At 36.3% G+C, this 23,090-nt stretch overlaps 1 protein-coding gene across 5 annotated transcripts in view; it reads left to right on the top strand.

Moving 5' to 3' along the window:
• RNF180 (ring finger protein 180) overlaps window positions 1-6,641 on the top strand; it is a 69,981-nt gene extending 63,340 nt beyond the window's left edge. For 3 of the 5 annotated variants that reach the window (XM_058044435.1, XM_058044436.1, XM_058044433.1), the window contains one exon: window positions 3,514-6,641. In XM_058044435.1, coding sequence (XP_057900418.1) covers window positions 3,514-3,716 — 203 coding nt within the window. In that variant the 3' untranslated portion in view covers window positions 3,717-6,641. The remainder of the gene's footprint in view (window positions 1-3,513) is intronic. The other 2 variants (XM_058044437.1, XM_058044434.1) reach the window with 1 other exon arrangement.
• The last annotated feature ends 16,449 nt before the right edge of the window (window positions 6,642-23,090 follow it).

The raw sequence follows: 23,090 nt of genomic DNA, 5'->3' as shown, positions 1-23,090 counted from the left end.
TAAAATTTATAGTGATATTAAATTATTCACTTCACTAACGATAGTAAATTTGAACTTGACAACTAACAGTTCTTTTGATCTGTGACCTGGAGATAGCAACAGAACACATTTTCATCAGGCCTGCAGAGAACAGCAAAGTTAGGGACAGATTGATAGACTCAACACAGGGCTACCATTCAGAGACACATTGACAAGCTGTAGAAATGTTCTGGAAGGACTCTGAAATTCAAAAAGGACAAATGCTGAGACCGGCACCTGGGAAGGAAGAGCCCTTGGCAATGAGACAGGTTGTGCACTGAAAGCCTGAGGACAGATCTCTGGAAAGAGCCTGGGCATCCTGGTGGAGAGCAAGCTGTGGGTGAGCTGGAAGTATGCCCTGGCAGTGAAGAAAGCCAGCAGCATCCTGGGCTTTGTGAACAGGAGTAGGAGATATGAAAAACTGTGGACGAAGCTTTTATCCCCTACTGCTCAACAGACCACATCTAAAATCCTGCAGTTTTGCCTTCCTCCCTTGTACAGGGAAGACAGCAGTAGACTGGAGCAGGTTTAGCAGAGCGACCCAGGTTTGGCTGGGATGCTCAGAGGCCTGGAGAACCTGACCCAGAAGAAGAGGCTGAAAGAACTGGCTTCTTCAGTCAGGGAAGGGGTAGGCTTTGGGGAGGATCTTCAGTCAGCCTTATCATACCTCTAAGGAGACCACCAAGAGGACAGACCACCTGTTCACAGTGTTCTGTGGCAAGTGGATGAGCATTAAGGCATATGAAGAGTTCAGATTGCAAGGAAAACACTTTCACTATGAGGACAGTCAGGTGTACACAGAGGCATTAGTCATCTCCATAATGCATAATATTCACTGTAGTGTGCTGTAAATCAGCTATTGCCATTTAAAAAAAGACATTTGGATAATACTGGGATTAATTTTTTGAAAACATTTCATGCACAGCCACAATAAAAAGGTAAGCAGGAATAATAACAAAATATTTTGTCATTGTCTGGATTTGTGGTGATCCCACAACTCAAATTTTGCACATAATTTTAGACTACATCATCTCAGAGAAAAATAAAGGAGGGTGAAGCATAATGTGGAAAGGATAGGATGAAGTTTTGAAGCTTTTTCCATACAAAGAAAATTCAAAAGTTCTTTTGTTTGGAAAGCGTATTAGAGAAAACAGATACTAGAGATCTGTAAAATTATGAATGGCATAAAGATGTTGCAGAAAAGATTATTCCCTGTCTCTCAGAGGCATTCTTGCATTAGCAATTATATCAGCTATAATAGAGCACAAAAATTGATGCTGTGAGGTCAGATGTCCACATTTGCATGTGAAGCAATTTGTAGTCCCAAGGGCTAAATGCCCGTTAGTAGTTGAAGCACGTTACTGGAACACTTCTGAGCTCTAAGAACTCATCTTCTGTTTCTAGTTTTACCTGAAAGAAAAACAATTTATTTACTCCAAAACTGCTCCACCAAGGGACATAAAGTACAGTAAATGGAGTCAGTGTGAGATCTGGTTCACAAGCATGCAGAGACAGGTGCAATGCTGTTTTAACACATTGTTCTGGAAACAACTTCCAAAGATCTAGCTCACTAAGCTGCCAGGTGCTGCAAGGGCACATATGGGAAGGTCTCAGTCTATACTTGCATTTTTCTCACAGTCTTTCAATAGCTCTTCTCATCCATGCAGAAAGAAGAGGCTGTGCCAAAATTATGTACTTTGGTATATCTGATAACCTCAGAACACTTGTTCGTACATAATTTAATTTTACGTGAGCCCTTTTAATGTAAATGGTTATTGTAGCTTGCATATTATTCATTTGGGAACATTTTTAGAGTAAAATTTTCTATCTTGTACCTTCTATTTTCTAGTTTTAAAAAAGTAGGTCAACTTATAAAATTGAGAGGATATTTTCATTTTTTGTATTTTTATTTAGTGCTTTGCTAGTACTTCATAGAAGGTTGCAAAGTGCAACAGATGTGCCTACTGATGCTTACTGAAAACCTTTTTTGTTTGCACACTTTGGTGCATATAAAAGTGTGATTTGCACAAAACGTTGTTTTTGTTATCTAGTAACAGGTTCCCACTAACAGTCTGCCAGACTCTGCCAGCACTGTGCATGCATATTCATGTAACTTCAGTAGAAGTTCTTGTTCAGAGTGTGGCAACACAGGCATATGAAAGAAAGTTAAATAAAATATATTTTTTGCACAAATACATGCCCATACATTAATTATTTGGGGACTGTAATGTTTGGGGATTGAAATCATGTATGATAGGATTTTTTTTATGTAGTAGAAAAATACATTAAAAGATGTTTGGTGCTCCCTCAGGTCTTCTGTTTCATAATTCAAACCCCTACTCTATGTTGCTGTTCCGTTTTTGAGGAGCTCTACAGCTCTCAGCTTTTATCTGCAGATGGTTAAGAAATGTGGTTTACACTCTAGTTGGAAATACAAAAGGTATTTTTCTGTTCAGAAATTATTAAAGAATACAGAATGCATCATAAAAATTTCTCATTCCATGAAAACAGAGGAAAAATCCAGAGTACAACAGCCCTTTATCAGAATCGGACAGATTTTCTGCCTTCGCAACACAACTCCCAGGCTCTTTTTTGTGCCACAGCCTACTGTTTGACACAGCTGCACAGACTCTTCTCCAAACTCATGTCTTGACATAGGGAAGAGGTCTGCTTCCACAGTACCTCTCTTGCTACTTGGAGAAGTCTGGGGGACAATGAAGAGGACAGACCTTTTGGCAGGACCCCACACTCAGGCCATCTTGGAGACACAGGATTTTTACTTCCACTTGACTTGTTTGCATCTGCCTATATATTTTTAAGGTGTTATCAGCATAGAAACAGTGATTTAAAAATTGAATTTTCACCTGGTATGCATTATATTAAACATAATGAGCATTATATTAAAGCAAGCATAATTCATTTAGAAGATTTATTTATTTTATCTTTGAAAGATAATCTCCGATTCTAGTAAAAGGAATTCAAATGTGTATCAGCTGTTGCACTATATAGGTTCAGATCTGGATACTTTTGATTACTGGAGAATTCAGAAGAGTAGAACCCATCTTAGGGAACCCATTTTAACCAATTACTGAAGAGATTCATTACAGTATATGGAGCCTTTCACTTCTAGATCACTAAGTCAAACTCAGTGAAAGAGGGCACCAAAAGAGAGGTGCTCATAAATCTGGATAACTTAAGCAGATATCATTACTTTATTATGGTAGAGAAATCCATACACAAACAAACAAACATATTATTTTCTAGACATGGAACACAGAGTTACTTTTTAAGGAACACAGTGTTACTTTTTAAATCCTTCAAAATCAATTCCAAAGATAGCTTCTTGTCCAACAAAGTGATGAAACTTACCAGTGAGGTGTGAGATTTCCTGCTTCTATTTGTCTTTTTGATAACTGGAGGAAGGAGTGCTAACTTTTTTTGCTAGTCAATCTGGTTCTTTTTAAAAAGATTTTTATCTCCTTGTCTGTTTTTCAGCAGGTTTTCGAAGGCGCTCAAATACTGTGACCAGGAGGCATTTCCCACATGCTGCTCACAGGATGGACTTCATGGACTTCGAGGATGATAGCCGTGGATGGCGGTTTGATATGGACTTGGTGATCATATACATTTATTCAGTCAACTGGATAATAGGATTTATTGTTTTCTGTTTCCTTTGTTATTTCTTTTTCCCTCTTTAGGCTGTAGAAATAACAGTTAAGGAAAATGAGAGTCATGGGAACAGAAAAATTGTGAATAGAAAAATATTGAAAAAAGGTTAAAATGTTTGATATTGCATTTTTATCATTCAGAATTGGAATAGACTGCATCAAGCATGCTGTGCAGCTGTTCGTTACTTCTCCTATATGTGACAAAGTACTTGAGTTTGGTTACAAATGTAATGTGAAATCTACATCATACTTCATTCAGTGGCAGTTTTGCCTTTGGGAAATTTTGATAGGAAAAGAATTTACCCCTAATTTATAAAATGATTACTCTGTAGAAGTACTCCCAGTTTTTAGGGGAAGTCTGTGTACTAAAAAAGAATGTAATCTATAGAGTCATTTAGGGGTTTCACTCTGTGTTGACACACTTCACTCACTCATTGGTGCTTCAATTCCTCATACATAAAAGCAATAAAGATGCTTCCCATTTTTACTCGGATCCTTTGGGAGCAGGAGAAGTGCTGTACCATGCATTGCGCAGACATTCATCAGAGCTATTTCAGTGCCATGATCCAAATCCTGGAAAATTTTGACAACTGATAGACCTGTCAGCATTCCACTGTGATATTTTGAGCCTATTAACCAAAAAGAAAAATTACACTGCAGTGTGCTGCCAGTTCATCTTTTCTGCAAATATTAATCAAAAGGAATCAACTAACAACCACAAGTTCTGCACAGTAAGAAGACCATTTTTGTGCAGATTCCCACTGTAGCACCATACCTTTTTTACCCATTCAGATGAGTGTGTTTGGATCCAGCAAGACTAATGGAGGGCAAGCAGCAGGCCTGTTGGCTATGATGCTGTTAGACACTGACCCAAATAAACACTGGAGACAGAAGCATTCTCCAGTATAAGAAATCAGTATCATTATTAAATTGCTGTAAAAATTGAGGATACTTTAAAATGTGGGCTCTCCAGGACTTTATGTCTCATGGGACCGGATATAAGAGGGCACAGTATTTATTTGCACCTTTCTTGTGAAACTACTCTGAAGCACTTTGTAGTTACTCTAAATAAAAATTGATGAGTTACAGTACCAAACTGCAACCAGTTCAACAATAATTCCAGACTTGCTATTTAGACAGTATTTTTAAGAGCATCTATTAAATTATAGTACAAGATACTAGAAATGAATGTGGGAATCAGGTTCTGAAGAATGGCACACAGTAGTTTAGGGCTTTACTTTTCAGGGAGGTACAAGGAAGTTTTTATTTCTAGTGGCATGACTCTTCAAAGTACACTGTACTTTCATCTAGAAAAGCATGTAAGTGTAGGTATATTGTCCCTCTAGTATCAGAATTTGTGTGGGAGACCTGTGGTTTTTCAGTAGGTGGTGTACTCCCCTGTTCTAGCAGAGAACAAGGAGAAATATGTTGTGGAAGGTGCCATCTGCCAAATGTGATGGAATGAAATCAGAGTTTTATTAAGAATGATCTTATATTCCTTTACTGGAGCAGCTCCAGCATGGTCAGCCTCTTACAGGCTATGAAGAGATCAGGAAAAGAAACTTTCACTTAATCTGAAAATCAGCAGTAAATCAACTACAAATATTTCATTTCTAACAGGCTGCATAAAACAATCTTTTCAAGAACATATGAGTAGAACTAAAAATTACAAAAACTACACTGATTAGACTAAATAATCTGTTGTCTTTTTTAATATATGCAAATTTAAAGAGATGTAAGAACTGAAATTCCCCATCACCACATACTTGTGGCTTTGCCAAAAATACATTATTGTAATAAGAATAATCCACATCCAGTTACTTTGTCTCTTCCTAAAAGTGACTGGCTCTATTATTGATGACATTAAGCATAATCTTTCTAAAGCTTTAAGGCTGGAATAAAACATTTGGTGGAAGTATTTTAAAAACTAGGGGGTATAAGTCATACGCTCCTATTTGGCTACATGCAGATGTGTGGGTGTGTATGCTAAAATATTATCCACAAATTTAAGCAGTTCTCTCATATATGCCAGGACTGCCATTCTAACTTCAATTTTTGTTTGCCTCTCTAAATTTCTGAAATTACAGCTCATATGTCAGAAAAGGGAGAGACCAACTCCGTGTTAAAAAAAAAATTGCTTCTACATTTTGATCTCAGAAAACCTAAAACAAAAAAATGTCATGAAAAATTACTTTAAGTGATATAGTCTAAAATTCCAGTAATAATATTGTTTAAAATTTTAATGAGGCTGCCTGGTAAAGCAATATCCTTCAGTAAATATTCAAAAATATATTAAGACATAAGAAATGTAATATAGAAGCTAACTAGTTATATAAGAAAAAGTTACACCATTTTTAATAGCATGTTACCATGGTTTTATTTGAAAAAGGGCCACAAAGAAGAGTAAAAATACAATTTAATATTGGCTTCTTTTGTACATTTTCAACAAGAATTGATGACTGAGAGAGACATTTTTCTAAAGTTAGTAGGACTCACAGTTTTGCAGGACATTTCTAATTGTTTAACTCTACCTTTCTTCAAGGCCTAAACAGTTTCTTGAGCAATATTGTTTCATTTTATATGGATTGTTATTAATTCCACAGGAAGATTTTTCTTAAATTATTAAAAATGTACATTATGAAGGCTACTCCAACTCTGAGAGATCAATCCTCCATAGGAGGAAAACACCGAAGAGGTATAGAGTGGAGATGCACGTTTTTTGTCATATATTGGGATTTTTTGAGATACGTATTTCTGTAAAAATGCAGAAACCATTTAAAAGCTTAAATTTGGTTTTCCTTGAAGTCTGCTGTAAAGTCCTGTCAATATCTCTTCGAGCAAGAGCAGGTCCTTTGTAGGCTATTTTCTGGTTCAATTGATCCTGATAAGCAAGTGTGTATTTGTAACTATCGTAGTATTAAAATGTTTACAATAAAATTTGGGTTGTTTTTAATATTTTGCAGTCATTTCACTAGATTTTGCTTGGTGGAATTTTTTTTTTATTCATTGTATTCTATGATATCCCTTTTTTTTCTGCTTGGGGAGCAGCAAAGTTTTGCTGATTTTTTCACTACTGGGATTAACTTTTTTTATATTAGCAGCCTTTTATTTGTTTCATTACTTTCCAGGCATCTTTTGTCAGAAATCATCTGGGAGCATGGTCTGGTTCTTAACATATTCTGATAATGAAGAATTCTCAGTACTGGCACTGTTAGTCAAGACCATTTAGCAGTTGAAGACAGCAGAAACCCAGGACAAGACTTAGGTATCACATTTACTGGAAAAGGACCTTCATGCCTACTCAGAAGTGTGTGAGTTTTTTGTCAGCCAGTGGGTATGTTTGTAGCTCCCCTACCTGCCAAAGGTTCAGTCATCTTGCTTCTCTCATGAGACAACTCTAAAAAAAAAAATCCCAAAAAATAGCTGCTCAGGGAGCAGCTGCTGTGAAGCACAACAGAGTCTTACATGGCTTGTGCCTGCCTACAGAAGCTCAGATCCAAGTGAAGCTTTCCCCAGTATTCTGTATATACACCTCATGTTTTTATCACATGTCAACTGCTTCACTTAGTGATACTGAGATGGAAAAGAAGGAAGAACCAGTGTGTTTTGTCATTTTTAGAGAAAATTATTGCTGATAACATGAAAGTCTGGGAGTAAGATTATCTATTGTAGCTATCATCTGACAAGTAACTGTCTTCATGGTATGTAGTGTTGCTTTTTGGATGTGTTTTCAGGATCTTTTGTTCTTTGCTATCCTGACAACATTATAACTATGAGATGCACACTCTCCTCTGGGGAATTCTAGGTCACAGATGAACAGAAAAGAAAGATAGGGTATCAAGAGCATCTGCTGGTGTTCAGCCCCATACCCAGGCAGAGGCTGTGAGGAAAGATGCTTTGGATTGCTCTGGATGTGGACCAAGACACCAAGCTATCCTTAGAGATGCCTTTTATTTACCAGAAAGGCAGACAGTACTAGTATAAGGACTTAAAGATCACCATTTTCTGTCTCAAACACAGTTACCACAGAAAGACTTTTCCATGAGATAAGCACAGAATGGAGTGACAGAACGGCCCAACTCCAAGCCTGACAGATCTAGCTAGCACATCCTGGGTAATCAGACAAAAATTCACAGTGACAAAGTGTGTAAAGAATCTGCTGCTCGTATGCTTATCGCTGGTCAAACAAAGATCCTGATCAGCAGGTTATGGGACAACTGGCCTCTGCAACCACCATGCCTCTGTGCATACCTGAAACTTGAACTGTGAATTAAGACACCATGAGGAATACATGAGACAAGATAAAGATGTTGTCTGAGTGTTATCTCAGGCCTAGGGGGAAGTTAACAAAGCTGGGGAGAAGAATGTATCAGTGATAATGGCTGATTCTATGGGCCAAGAGGAAAGCCAACTCACCAACTGTGCTGAAGTCAGCTCAGGCTGGGTAAAAGGTAATTCTGGCAGGCAGAGATTGCAGCCACCAACTCACAACCCAGAGGAAGACTGAGCATGAGACTCAGTATCAGCACTAGAAGTGAGGGAATCCTTTAGCCAATAGAATAAGAGAACTATGTAACCAATGACCATTAGTTCCTTTGCTTACAAAAATGTATAAATAGTGAAAAGCTTTGAATGACCTCAGAACCCTACCACCAAGAACCCTGGGTTAAGAAGGATCAAAAGGACACCTCTGGATCCATGAGTGGTGACTACCTTCTGCTCTCTCTTGCTTTCTTCTCCCTTGCTCTCTCTCCCTCTCCCTCTCCCTCCCCCCTCCCTCTCCCTCTCCCTCTCCCTCTCATTTTATTGTTAAATAAAATCCATTTATTGTTAAATAAAATCCATATGGTCCCATTTGCACTTTAGTTCAGGCCAAGGCTTCTGTCAGTAATAGTATCCTTAACAAACTGTGAGGTGGATTTAAAACTGGCTTGAAGAGCAAGCTCATAGTGCTGTGATTAGTGGCACAAAGTCTACCTGAAGGCGAGTAGCTAGTGGTGTATCCCGGAGAACAAACCTGCATCCTATCCTGTTCATCATCTTCAATAGTGACCTGGATTATGGGGCAGAGCATACTCTCAGCAAGCTGCAGAGCACAAAATAGGAAGAAGTGGATAGTACACCGGAGGGTTGTGTCCAGTGGAACTTTGGCTGGAGAAATGGACTGACATGGAGAAATGGAACATCATGCTGTTCAACAAGAGCAGTCCTGCACCTGGGAACAGCTCCCCCATGCCTCGGTACATGCAGGAGGTAACCCAGCTGGAAAGCAGCTCTACACTCCCAGAAAACCTGGGAGTTCTGGTAGACTTCAAATTGAATATAAGCCAGCAGTGCATCCTTGTGTCAAGAAGGCTAATGGTGTCACAGAAGATGGTCCTGCCACTTGGCTCAGCATTGGTGGGTCCATCTCTGCGGGGGCTCTGTCCAGTTCAGGGCTGTCCTGTCCAAAGGGAATACAGAGTTATTAGTGAGATGCCAGCAAAGGACCACGGAAATTATTAAGAGAATAAAGTCTCTCTCATATGAGTCATTCTGTGAAGTCATCACACAAGAATTGACTGGTTGAGGACTAGAATAAGGGAATTCCTGAATAAGAGGTAAATAAAACAGAAATGTCTGAGGAGAACATCATGTCTTCCCTTAAAAACAAAAAGCAGTATAATGCTAGAAAAACTTGGCCCACATTTTTATTCATTTCTGTACTTTTCTGTACATATCCATCTAGAATTAATTACAATTTTCTCTTCTTTCACTGTTATCTTGATTCAATATGACCAGTCTCTCTTTGGTAACCAGTTCAATCTTTAAAAAGTTATTTTTCTTTTTACTGATTGAAATCTGTGGTTGTTGCAGTTCTCTGCAGTACTTATAAGAGCACTAAGGAAAGAATCACAGAAGGTTTAGTTATATTATTTCCATATTAGTAATCCTAGTGTCAGAAATTGATATGCCAACTTTATATCTAAACTTATTATTCAAATGTTCAAGTCTAAAATCTTATTTTTTACAGGTAAGGGTTTGAATTCAAATTTCAAACAGTACCTCCTATTTTGTCTGCCTCAATTTGTCATTCCCAATATGAGACCTTCCTTTTAAAGTGACCTGATGCAGAATTGAAGATCACATTTCTTCAAAATGGATTCTTTAGGATTTCAAATATTGGGATCTAAAGCCTTAAATGGATGTGTTTATGATGGATTTCAGCAGTGATCTGGATCCCAGCAGAATCAATGAGAGTCATCACTCTAGAGTACGGTTTCTCATATACACCCGCAACTGGATTTGTGTCTTACAAACTTTTTGTATTACTGTAAAACATATTTTGATAGCATTTCTGGAGTTTTCAGAATTTCTCATGAAAGCAAGTTCAAATTTTATGTTTATTTATATTTGATTACTCTATGACTGAAACTAAACTGAACCTCCAGAGTCTTAAATCTTTGTAGCTGTGATATAACACTGGAAAAAAAAATAGTCTATAATAGCTTAGTAAAATTACATAGTTAAAAATAACTTATATAATAATCTATTTAATTTTGTACCAAACATCTTCTTTGGTTGAAATATTTCTACATTTCTGATGAGGCACTAAAATGTAGACTGTAATGGCGTAGACTACTCTACACCATTACACTGTGTAAGTTTAATCATAAAATGTAATAATGTATAATTGAGGACATTCAACTTTTCACTTGATCATAATTTTTACAGGTTTTTTATTGTTAAAAAAAGTTCCTAAAAGAAGACCAAGGGTATGTATAATCCCACATTTTTCCCAGGAGGTTTTACTAAAATTATTTTATTACAGACAAATCCTACATGACAAACTTCATCTCTGATGAACACTGCAGAAAATGTCCTGACTAAGCCGACAAATTTGATCAGAGGAACGCTTTTGGACAAGTCATCAGACTGACACTGGGGGAAAAAAAAGCTCAGGGCTTGCTTCTCAAGGAAAGACTCTCATCTGGGCAGAGTTATGTAGGAGATCAAATGGATTTCCTTGTCCTTTGAGTGCTGTCCAGGGCACTCTGTAGTCTCCCCTGGCACTTTGGGGTTCTCAACTGAGCAGGTGTCCTATAACAAGTCCTCAGGAGCTATACAGGGCATCTGACAACACACACTGATTTTCCTTTTCTGCTCCGTTAAAAGATTCCCCAATAATCCCAGGTTTCTTAAGGTATATAGGTTCACCTATGACTGCTGGAATCTATCCAAAGAAGGCAAGATTGTGTATTGTTATTTTTCATTGCTTTCTGTCCTCTGGGGCTGCTCTTCTATTTCAATCAGTTTGTTTTGCTAAGGCATGACATACCACTCTCTCAAAATTTTGAATTTATAACCAGGTGGGAATCTTAACCTGACTTATTCCACAGCCTTTAATGAAAGTTGGGGCACATATAAATGGAAGGAAAATATATACGCATGACGAAGAGGAACAAAACACCTTGTGGTACTAGATATAAATAAAACCTCAGGATGTTTTCAAAGAAACTTTTGTGTCCCTGTAAAAAAGATGCCAGGAGCCAGAGTATGGCTGGTTCTTGCAAGAAAATAACCATGAAGGTGTAAAATAGCAGATAAGCAAAGGACAGCAAAGCAACTGCTTCCAGGGAGGTAGTAGATATCAGTACTGGGTAGCAGTGCCAGGATAAATGCCCTTCAACCTGGCTTAGAAAACTCAAGATCAGTATTAAAACACAAGAATATTTTACTGACCACTGCCTAGAAAACAACTGACTGTTCCCTCAGTTCTGTTTGAGGCTGGTAGGAACAGAAGAGTGGCTTATGAGCCTATTTGCTCGTTGTGCCGGAGGAGATGAAACCCCTCAAGGTCTTGGCTCAGGCTGCCTAGACCTGATCTTCTTAAGGGCTCTTTACACATTGGTCCTTGGTCAGGAAAGTATGCTGCTTCATTCAGGATTGTTCATGGTATATGGAAATGCTACTGAAAAGGCCCCACAGGACTGTTCGAAATTTAAAATCTATCTGTTAGCACTTCCTGTAATATTGTAGCAGCAGTCACTGTCCTGTGTGCACTTAGCTAACTAGTTTTTGAGTTTATAAAATATTCTGGAACTCAATACTACAGAATATTACTCTGTATTACTCAACAGTAATGCTGCCATCCCTCAGCCACCTTTTAATTGTCCACTCTACTTTACAATGTAATGAAAGACTCCTTCAGCTTCATGCCCTTGAAATCTCAATACTAATTTACAAATTAAATAAATTTGCTCCCAGGATTTCTAGATTGATGATATACAAGTGATACAAATCATTATGCTACTGTATTAGTGATGGCTTATTTAAATTTGTACTTTGGTTTTACGATGAGAAAACTGCACTAATTATATTCTGACTTTTCAGTAGATACCATTTCACTTATGAATAATCTATTTCATTTTCCATCAAACATTTTCAACATTTAGTTGAAGTATTTCCACATTTCCATTAAATCATTAAAATGTAATCGGCAATAACTTAAAAATGCTCCATATGCAATATTTTATCCTCAAACAAGACAATGAAGCAGAGACTGTAAATGCCACCAATAAAAGGATTATTATAAGTCATTTGATACTGATGAAAACATTAAAAATTAATTATTTCAAATCCTTTTTACTCTGTCATTCAAAAAAATAGTATTAAAATGCTAATCATGTAATATATTCCACTGTTTCTGAGCCTGAGAATGAATTTCAGACTGTAGAGACAATAAATCTCATGTAGCTTTACAGTATTACCTGTATAAAGTGAAGGATATCAGATATTGACAGAAAAAATTAGCTGACCATCCTGGTAAATTAAAATGGAAGTATAATACTTAAAAAAATTCTATATAATGCCTATCTACCTAAAGTAACCCCTGGTTTGGGGGATAGTAACTCTTCATATAATCAGGCTGCTACCCAAGAAATGATGGTTACACTTAGAACCAAAGTGTGAAAATAACTGAAATTCTCAAAAAACTGTCCTTAATCCATACAGTATAAATCCTTGGGGAGATGCATGATTCCAGAATTCATTACCAGTCAGAGCATGGCATCAAATGATGCCTGCAAGACAACACGTTCCAATTAGAAATGTATGAGGTAAGAATGTGTTTGCCTTGCAGATGGCTCTACATGGCTAATGTATGCATTTCAGCTGTCAGAAGTTAAACTAGTTCTAAAATAATTTGAATTAAATTTCAGGGCAGGAAGAATATGCTAATTTTCTTTTACATTTTATCAAGCAGAGAATGTGTGTAAGAAGTTAATGTTACAGTCAAATTATAACCCTCTCTGGTTCCATCTTATAGAATTGGATTCCACCTTTTATCTTTTTTAAAACTTGGGAATTAAAAGAACATATGCGTTCATAAAACAGCTCTATGGTCACAGATTTTTCCGATGCATATACTCCAATTTCACATGAACAGCAATTTCAAGACCTACAAAATCATCTGATAGTTTTCTTTACACTCACCTGGGAATCAAGCCTCACTAACTAATTTTTATTTGTCATGTAGGTTATGATTTAAATTCTAAACTACAAAAATTACATAATGGTATTAAACTGTCAAGCCATACTACTATTTTATCTCTAATTCTGCTTAAGAGAGGAATCTAGTATAATGGTAACAATAGCATAAATGAAGATACCCTTCTCTTTCCCTGGGTATTCCTGAATTGTTTTATTTTCAGAGTAATTTGAAGGTCTGATTGTCATTATTTTTAATCTTTATTTTCATGCAGAGTCTAGTAGAATGTTCAATGTGCAAATCACTTGGGGCTTCTCAAGTTAAAGGCACTCTTACAAACACTGGGGAATATATAAATACAAATATTACAGTGTTAATATAACAGGTTAACAAATTTTTTGGCAACATTAATGAAATTATCTTATTACCATAATTTAAATCAAAGGGCAGCCAAATTATATATGCATGACTTGTTAGATACTAACTATATATGCATGATTTAGTTAGATACTAACTAAATTCTTTATCTACTTTAAAAAAAATCCCACAACACACCCCTACCCCTGGGGTAGCATTTACTGCTTTACAAGAAGTTTAACATTAAAAACCTTTCAGGAATGTCTCTGACCCACTGGCTGGAAGGAAATTTCTGGAAGATTCCTACTAGCTTCCACATACTGCTTAGCTAAGTACCCTCATCAAGAAAAGGAGAGAATGTCTAAACCCTTAAATAGAGCAGAGAGCAAATTGCTTCAGGCAGCAAAATATAAATCACAATGTTATTTAGTAAACAGGGTTTCTGGCTTTTGCACCAACTGAAAAGAAAGTTGAGTTTATTTCACATCTCAGTTTTTTTACAAATACAAGTAAAGCAATCCAAGAATTATTACACAAATTCAAGAAATATTTTCATTGTCAGTTAGCATCATCAGTAATCAGAAATGAGATCGTAGCAATCATATTTTTTATTTAAAATTTTTTTTATTTAAAAGGACTTCAGTAAAGACTCTGGACTGTCTCTTTGAAAAACACTACCATAATCAGCATTATGTCAGAAAAACATTACATAGAATTAATACAAAAAATATATTTTTAATTTTATTGAAATTATTTGGGTTTTAAACATTAAAAATGGACAGGTTTCATTATTAGGTAACATTATCAGTTAGCATTAATTAAAATGTAGTAAAATTAATTAAAATGTAGTAATAGTGCTAAATTTTTTTAAATCTTCAAAATGCAACAACTGTGGGTAATTTTCTTCCTGAAAGGCAAAGCAGTGGGTTGAATGACTGCACAGTAAACAAGTCACAGTAAAAGTACAAAATCAAAGACTTAAAAGAGAAAATATCAAGTCCTAGAAGAGAGTCTTCCAAAGCGATAGGGATGAAGTCCTGATTCAGCAATGAACATTGTCCACCAGCCCCTTCTTTCTAACCTACCGTGACAGACAAATCTACTCTCTCACTAGGCCATTTTATGTGCTGCTGCAGCAGCCATGCTGCACCTGAAATTGCTCTGCTTTTCCCATCTTTTGGTGCAGGAATCCTCATGTGGACTAGAGCCAGCATAGCTGGCTGTGTGCTGTACCACTTGGCATTAGGAATCATACAGATGGCAGGCAGCATGGTCAGGTGACAATGCAAACTGCCTGTGGTCTGCCAGAATAGGCTCTGAGTGACTGTTTTAAAAGTGGATATTGAGTGTCTGCACTCACCCAAATATTTTTTGTTTACTCAGAGGAATGAACAGTAATATAAAATTAATTATGCTTATACTTTCCAAAGATCCTTGACACCTAACTGCCCTTAGAATAGCAGTGTCTGTGATGAATAATAATGCCTGTGTTAATCACAGATAACAATAATCTTTTTCTGCAGTTTAGTGGTCAGAGTGCTTCAGGAAAATGGGTTAAACATATCCTCCTTCAATCAAGACTTTCCTTGTCCACAGCAAATGCTCTAAGCACTAGATAAACATACAGGAATGTCAGGGAGAAACACCACTTTCTTTCATTGTCAAATGAAAGAAAGGCTCTGTATTTGTTGGACTTTATGATCTTTCAGGGTTCCTTTCAGCTGCAATAATACTATCTGAATTTAAATTCTTTATTAAGTACAGAAGATGGAGTTTCTAAGTTTCAGTTTCACTGAAATTTATTCTGTAAGTTAAATGCTGTAGTCAGTAATATATGAGAGAAGGGGAAGAGAGACAAATGCAGCTCTTGGATATGCCTTTCACATTCTAGAGACTGTTTCCCCAAGTCATCACACTACTGTTGTCATCTGTGTTGAAAAACTAGAAGATCTGAATATATGGATACCTTAAGCTTTTTTAAATCATGATCCTTTATTAACTCAGCTCCTAAACAACAACTATTTTTTTACATCTTACACAAAACTTTCCAGTGTTCCAAAAGCAACAACTTGATGAGGCTACTTTCTGTGAAATCCTTTAAAAATTAAATAAATGCAGCTAAACCCACTGTCTATTTAAAATGTCTTCATATTTAATTAATGCACTAGTATATATGAATGTGCTTACTAGGTCTTTTTATAGTTAGTGTGTGTTGGCAGAAGGTATAATTATAGTACTATCAAAACCAGAGTATATCAAATTAAAACCCTGCAGATTTTAAATTGTCATAAGGAAAAATATTGTGAGATGAGTGGAATCAAGAGCAGCCCTGCCCAGAAGGGTTTGGGGCTGTGGTGGCTGAGAGGCTGGACATGCCCCAGCCATGGGCACTGCCAGCCCAGAGAGCCACACGTGTCCTGGGCTGCATCCAGAGCAGGGTGGGCAGCAGGGCAGGGAGGGGATTCTGCCCCTCTGCTCTGCTCTGCTGAGACCCCACCTGCAGGGCTGCATCAGCTCTGGGGGCACAGCACAGCAAGGACAGGGACCTGCTGGAGGGAGTCCCGAGGAGGGCACCAAGATGATCAGAGGGATGGAGCACCTCTCCTATGAGGAAAGACTGAGAGAGCTGGGCTGTTCAGCCTGGAGAAGAGGAAGCTCCAGGGACATCTTACTGTGGCTTTTCAGTAGGACCATCTAAAAACAAATGGTGACAAACTGTTAAGTAGGGCCTGTTGTGACAGGACAAAGGATAATGGTTTTAAATGGGGAAAGTACTCTAGAGGTGGTGAGGCACAGGAACACATTGCCCAAAGAAACTGGGGATGCCCCATCCCTGGAAGTGTTCAAGACTAGGTTGGACGGAGCTTTGAGCAACTTGGTCCAATGGAAGGTGTCCCTGCCCATGCCAGGGGGTTGGAACAAGATGATCTTTAAGGTTCCTTCCAGCCCAAACCATTCCATTCTATCATTCTATGAGTTTTAACTAAAAGTTAATCTTCACTTTAACTACTACTGCTTTTTTTTCTAAGCATTTCTTACATGCCAGGTATGTACAACCCGGTTTTAAGATTTTGGACTGCAAATGCACATCTTGAAAGAAGGCACTTCAGAAATACCATTAACATACCATGCTGTGAGTTGACCAGAGATGTCTGTACATGCTGAGTCTAATGCATAGTGTGGACATGAGAATTTAGTGACCAGGAGCTTTTCAAAGTTCAAAAACTGCTGATACATAGACTCGAAACAGTACACGTATTGTGCAAAGTGAATATGGTGATCGATTAATTCATAGAGGAGAGTGAGTTGAAAAAGTACGACAAGAAGAAATAAGAGAGAGAAAATTGTGAAAAAGAGTAATTTAATTTTCACTGTCAGGAAAAGGAGTTTAAATATGATGTGGTGATAAGGAGGGAGCCCGTATGGAATTCAGGGAGGGAGATTAAGGTGGCTTGTCCTGTACTCATGTATGAGAAAGAGAGCCCCAGCTCATTGTTCTCATGAGCTAATTAATGGAATGTGTGGACTATGTTAGCTTTGCCCAGGCTGTGAAGAGAATGACTTGCTGCAAGAGGATCAAGAGGGAAAAGAAGGCCCCTTTTATCATCCATCAAAACATGCTTGTGCTAGGAGTGGGTACAGCAGGGGAAAAAAAAAAGATCACATTTTTTTCATTAGCTTTTCAAAGAGAAAAAAATGAGGAATGAGGCATTCACACAGCAGTACAGACATAAAGAGGCACACCCAATAAACCTAAGGGAAGACAGCAAAAGAAAAGGTTTAGAGGGAAAATTAGGAGCTTCTCTTTCCCACTGAACTTTGAGACATCTACTTTAATCAGCAATTAATTCATTATTACATTATCTGGAGTTCTCAATTGCAAAATCCTAACAGTATTTCCAGTTTTCTTTTGTAGCTTTGACCTGATTTCCTTCATCCTTTCTAAAAATAAAGCCATCTACTGTCAAAAGAAGTTTTGAAACATTTACAGAAATCAGTTAAAAATTACTTGATCAAAATTATAAATAGACGATTTTAGCTCATATGAATGCTTTGAGACAGACTTTTTGGTGTATTCAAGCACCATTCATGTGACCATCCACTTGGCTTACATAATTTAGACCTGTGAAAATAGTTTCAGTTGTCTTAGATTTCACACCCTTCTTTGGATCAAAAGTGTGTATGTAACACATACTTATCACAGCATGTCAGGTAGAATATAGACTTCCCCATCCTGTTCTGGAAGAGATTAAAACATACTTGCTATTGCTTCTACTACTAAGTGATTTCTCTGTCTCTCTGTACAGTGTACAGTACATTTTAAAACCATGCACCATATTCTGGATTTCCCTTCTAGGAAGCAAAACAATATACTAAATAAGAGGCATCATTGCAGATTTGCAAGGTGAGACACAGCAATTTTTACACACTCTTTTGGGTACTGGGAAAATTGATCAAGACACAAAGGTAGCCAGTATTAGAACATGACATATAAACTGTTCATTTAAGTTAAAAAATATAGATGACAAGGAATAATGCCTCATTTCTTGAAACTAAAGGTTTGTCTGTTGATACTGAAATCTGCCAGATAGAAACTTTCTGACACAGTTTTGAGTATTAGAAAGCAGGCATTCTTTACTGCAGCCTAGTCACTCAGAAGTTCCGTCCTCTAATTGTGTGTGCCAAGTGTCAGGCAAAGAGTGTTTACCATACACATTGATTACAAATTACAAATAAGCTATCCCTGCTTATCTGATGTGTCTGTATCACTTTATTCACATAGTTGCACCCCTCATCAGAAGTCCTTCTATGGTTCTTTGGGATCTGTCTTCAACACCTTGTGTCCTTTTCAGGGGGCTGTTTGTCAACCCCCACTTCTGAGTAAGCACAATATAATTGATTTTGTACAACTTACTCTTTGTCAGCCTCGCAGAGCTGAGCTGGCGTCCTGCTTGCATTTTGAATGGGTTCTGTTTGCCTGAGTTACATTCTTTATCTATTTCTACACAGCAGTGCTGTTGTTCTACTGCCCTTATCAGAATAAAATGCTGTTCTGTTCTACTGTCCTTATCACTGTCTTTGACTAAACTTATGACTTATGTGACTTACGGACAATTGAAAGGATTTCATTCATTGCCTTAAAGTGCTTGTACGTAAATTCCAAATTTTAGCTTTTTCTTTTGCATGTCAAACTTTGGAGTTTGCCTTGACAAAGGCACAGTTTATTGGTATGAAAAAAAGAAGAATGTATTTAAGTCTGTAAGACTTATGAATAGGTGACAAAAGTCTCTTACAGAGAACACCTCTAAGTATTGCAGTCATCTAAAGAATTTCTTAAATTAACATTAATCCCTTCTTGTAAGTAAAAAAGTGCTTGGAAAGAAACAAATTCATTCAACCATTTAAAAAAACCTAAGAAATCCCTTTAGAGCTGTGTTTATGATGGCAAAAAAAAAAATTGTAGGTGGGATTATTTAGACCTGCCCAAGTGACCTGGGCATTAAAGTCCATATATGCCACCTTAATCTCATGTATATCAAAGGTGGATGCGTTCTTCAAGAAACAGTAAGGTCATGGCTCCCTTTGAAACCTTTTTTGGCATTAAAATTATTTTAAATTAACTTCAACTTTTGTAACCATGGAAATCATGGTACAATAAAACTTCAGCCATTGGTGTCTGAAGGAGATAGAGCAGTAAATCTTTGCTCTCTGAAGATATTTATAGATTTTTATTAAAAGTTTTTAGAGGCTAAGAAAGAAATGGAGATAGACGTGACAATGCTAGGATGTATCAGCAGACCTACATCCTGCAAAAAATTTCTGCCACAGATTTTTTGTGAGGGTAAAGAGGCAAATTTTTCAGAAAGGTTTTGTTCCTAGAAGGCTTTATGTGCTGAACCCAAAGCCTCTGTATGTCTAATGCACACCCCTGCAAGGGGACTAGGATTTCAAAACAGGTTTTGAAACATCCTTAAGAGTCTTTTCTATCTCCTCCATTTCCATATCTCTTCAGAACACATCTCTACATGCATGCAGGAGTGGTTGCCCCAAAATGATCAACTGTGAAAAGCCTGTGAAGCAGATTTTATCTGAGGAATTATTACCATATTCATAACATAGCAGCTCTGTGGACTTAGAGTGTCAAGTACTCAAAAGCTGTCACATATCTTTTCTGCCTTTTCTCAGCTACACTCTGAAAAAGTGTGTGAAGTTCCCATCGACTGGTGTCCAAATATTTTCTATTTTCTGTATTACATAGCTTTATTTGCTTTATTAAAAATTCCACGATGCTGGATGATTAAAAGATGATCATAAAACCCAAGTCTCTTGGAGAAATAGTCACACTCTCATATATGACAATTGTGTAAAAGTACACATTTAAATGCCTATTTGAAAATTACTTTAAATTGTAATGTTCTAAAAGCATTAGTAAGAAAAGTATTCAATTTTTGATTTAGTATATTTTTTTGTTTATTCCTTTGAAAAGTAAGTTGAAATTGCTTGGAGCTACCCTCTTAAGTAACTTCCAGATTGAACATGTACATTTTGCCTGCAAATAAGATAGAGAGACTGTGACTACAATAGCCATACTTGATTTGAATATGCAAAAATAGTACTTGCGTGTGTGAACTTTACTAGAAGGCAAGTAGGAGAGTTTTAAAAACAATGCATTTTTTTAATCATCTGCAGGATGAATACTTATCAAACTAAAGGCACACATAGGAATGTCAGGAATCAACACATTTTAAAACTGATGGAGAAAAAAGCAAAACATCAAATTTAATCCAATATATAGTCATGATATAGCACTCAATCATATTTTACCTGCTTCACAAGCACAAATAATAATAACAATAAACATATCAAAACTTAAATTAGCCAAATATTTCTTAATAAGAAGTTGGTAGACGTTGCTCTCCTTCAAATGTAGTCCCTGATCTTTTATTGAGTCTCCTACTGTTCTATGTCCTGGTTCTGCATCAGGATGGAACTCAAATTCTATTCCTGCTACCTGAGGAAATCTGGAAGCTAAGAAGTTTTCCCATCCACAAATACTGGATAGGAAAAAGGAATAAATCAAATCAATGAACCATTCAGAACAATAGTGTAAGAGCCAGACTCAGAGCAAAAAAGACATTGCTCTTAAAATAAGACTAATCATCATACTTGCACCAAATATTCAATATTTTAAGGTTATTTGAAGCCGTAGCTGTTAGCTTTTTTGCCAGCAGTCTGTAACTGATTATCTGTGTTTACCAAATGGAAGGTGTCTACATTTTTATATTCCCATGTTAGAAATGTTTATTATAGGGAAGTAATAATCATACTTTGCAAAAGTGTAACACAAGTTTTGTGATACCATTATTACCATTAAATCAAACTGTGTGAAAATATTTTAAGTATCTAAGAAAATTCATTTTATTATACACAGGTCAAACAGACTGAATGATTACTCTACAGACTTTCCGTCAAGAGCTCAATATCTGTAAAACACCTTTTAAAAAATTTCCAATACTTTTCTTCACTGGATTTCCAACTCTTAGCAGGGGATCTAAAATAGTGAAGATAGCAAAAAGAACATACATTGTAAAATCTTTGGCAGGTTATACTCAGTCTAAACAAAGGGTATGTACAAAATCAAAACAGATAATTATGAAATTTCTAGTAAGATTGTTCTTCCATAAATATTTGGCTAAATAATACATTATCTTGTTGAAAGATATAAAGTCAGCTGTAGTTTGAGGTTATCCTAAATGAGAGGCAATGTGTATTAAAAAGCTGTTCAACTAACAGTGATATAGGAGTCAATACCACAAATATGTATACACATATTCATGTGCAGGAAATAGCCTTAGAAAATTAGGCAAGCATCTTGAGTTAATGACTTTTTATTAAAAAACATGTTGTTTGATTTTGTAAAATTTTGCACACTTGGGAACATGGACGAGCCAAATCTCAATCATAATTCCACAATAAAAATGGTATAGAGAGCCTAATTAGCTAAGAAGAAGAGGTAATTAGAGATAGAAATACCATCAAAAAATATTGTATATGAAGATTTGTTGATAATTTCATTTTTTAAATAGTTTGGTAGCATTTTGGTTTCAAGCATGTTTGGCAATTACAGTTGTCCTGCAGATTCAGTTCAAGCATATAAAAATGTGGGAAATTTATTCTCAAATTGCTTCTTATTTGATTGAGTAATGGAAATAATTGTGTAAATCTGTCTTTCAAGACCAGATCTAGGATTTTACCAAGATTTTTGTCTTATTACATTACTGCTGTACTTTTACCTAGCATAATTCTTAACTCTGACCTATTTGTTGTACAGAGACAATGTGCTTGATTTCTGTCTTAGATGTGGTATTTTAAAATGAAAAAACTAAGAGAAAACAAGAAAAAAACCACAACAAAAGAAAAAAATTCCAAAACCAAACAAACAACCCCCCCACCACCAACAAAAGAACACCAAAAAAACCCCACATACAGAACGTACAGAAAAGTAGATATTTAACTTATAAGACTCACCAATACACTATAACCTATATAGACCAATTTTTAAATTATTTATTGTAAGACTATGTGTTCATTTATGCACCAATATATTGTTGTACTTCAATAATAACCAGTAGCAGTTAGCCTATGTGATTAGTTCATGTGTTAACATGCTGGTATTTTCAGTATACATATTGCTAGATAAAACATTAAGATTTACTCTTTTTTTTTTTTTTGCTAATTTTAAATTCTTAATTTCTTCAGAGATTTCTTTTAATAGAACTATATTTTAATGCTTCCTTTTGTGTTAAAAGTCCCTGACTTCTGGATTTGCTCTTACTCAGATATTTTGGAAGAACTGCTCCAAACTAAATCATTAAGACGCATTTCTAAAGTTAAATATTAATATATTCAAAAGATTTTAGATTTCTAAAAATGTTTTAAATGATGACCTGAAGCAGTTACTGCTATATCAGCATAAGCACCTTCTAGTATGATGCTGGCTATAGAATTTCCTAGAATGCTTCCTACTCTCACAGTATCAATGACCATCTAGTTCTGTATCAGCTGAGCAAAGGACTACTTCTAAAGGATGATGAATAATAAGATTTTCAATATACACATTTACAGCAAACATTCCTTAATTGTAGAAATATTTTTTTAAAAAATAGATTCATTTATAAGTTTCAGCAGAAAAAAACATGAAAAATATGTAATATCTCTTTAGTCCCATAAATCTGAATAACCATACAGAGCATCATTAGTTTTGCCCTTAAACATTGCCAACATTTCTGAAGCCATCTAGCTTATGCTCATGCTTTTGAGAAATTTAGCAAAACCAGCAAAGCCACAAAATACATCACTCAAGTTCAAGTTTATCTAAGCAGGGGGGAATTCCAGTCTAGCATTTCTTTTTGTATACCATATACAGGATTTGCATGCAATAATAGTAGACAGTAGAAGTGATGAAGACTTGCTGTAAGATGATAAACCCAAGGTATTTTCCCAAGAGTAAAAAATAAAGTTTTATCCATTATTGTACTTAGGAAGAAAGATTGATTGAATGGCAAGAGACAACTTGG

The sequence above is a fragment of the Melospiza georgiana genome, chromosome Z, assembly GCF_028018845.1.
Source record: "Melospiza georgiana isolate bMelGeo1 chromosome Z, bMelGeo1.pri, whole genome shotgun sequence".
Taxonomy (NCBI): Eukaryota; Metazoa; Chordata; class Aves; order Passeriformes; family Passerellidae; genus Melospiza; species Melospiza georgiana.
Note: the sequence above shows the minus strand (reverse complement) of the source record. Positions and strands in the feature narration are given on the sequence as shown.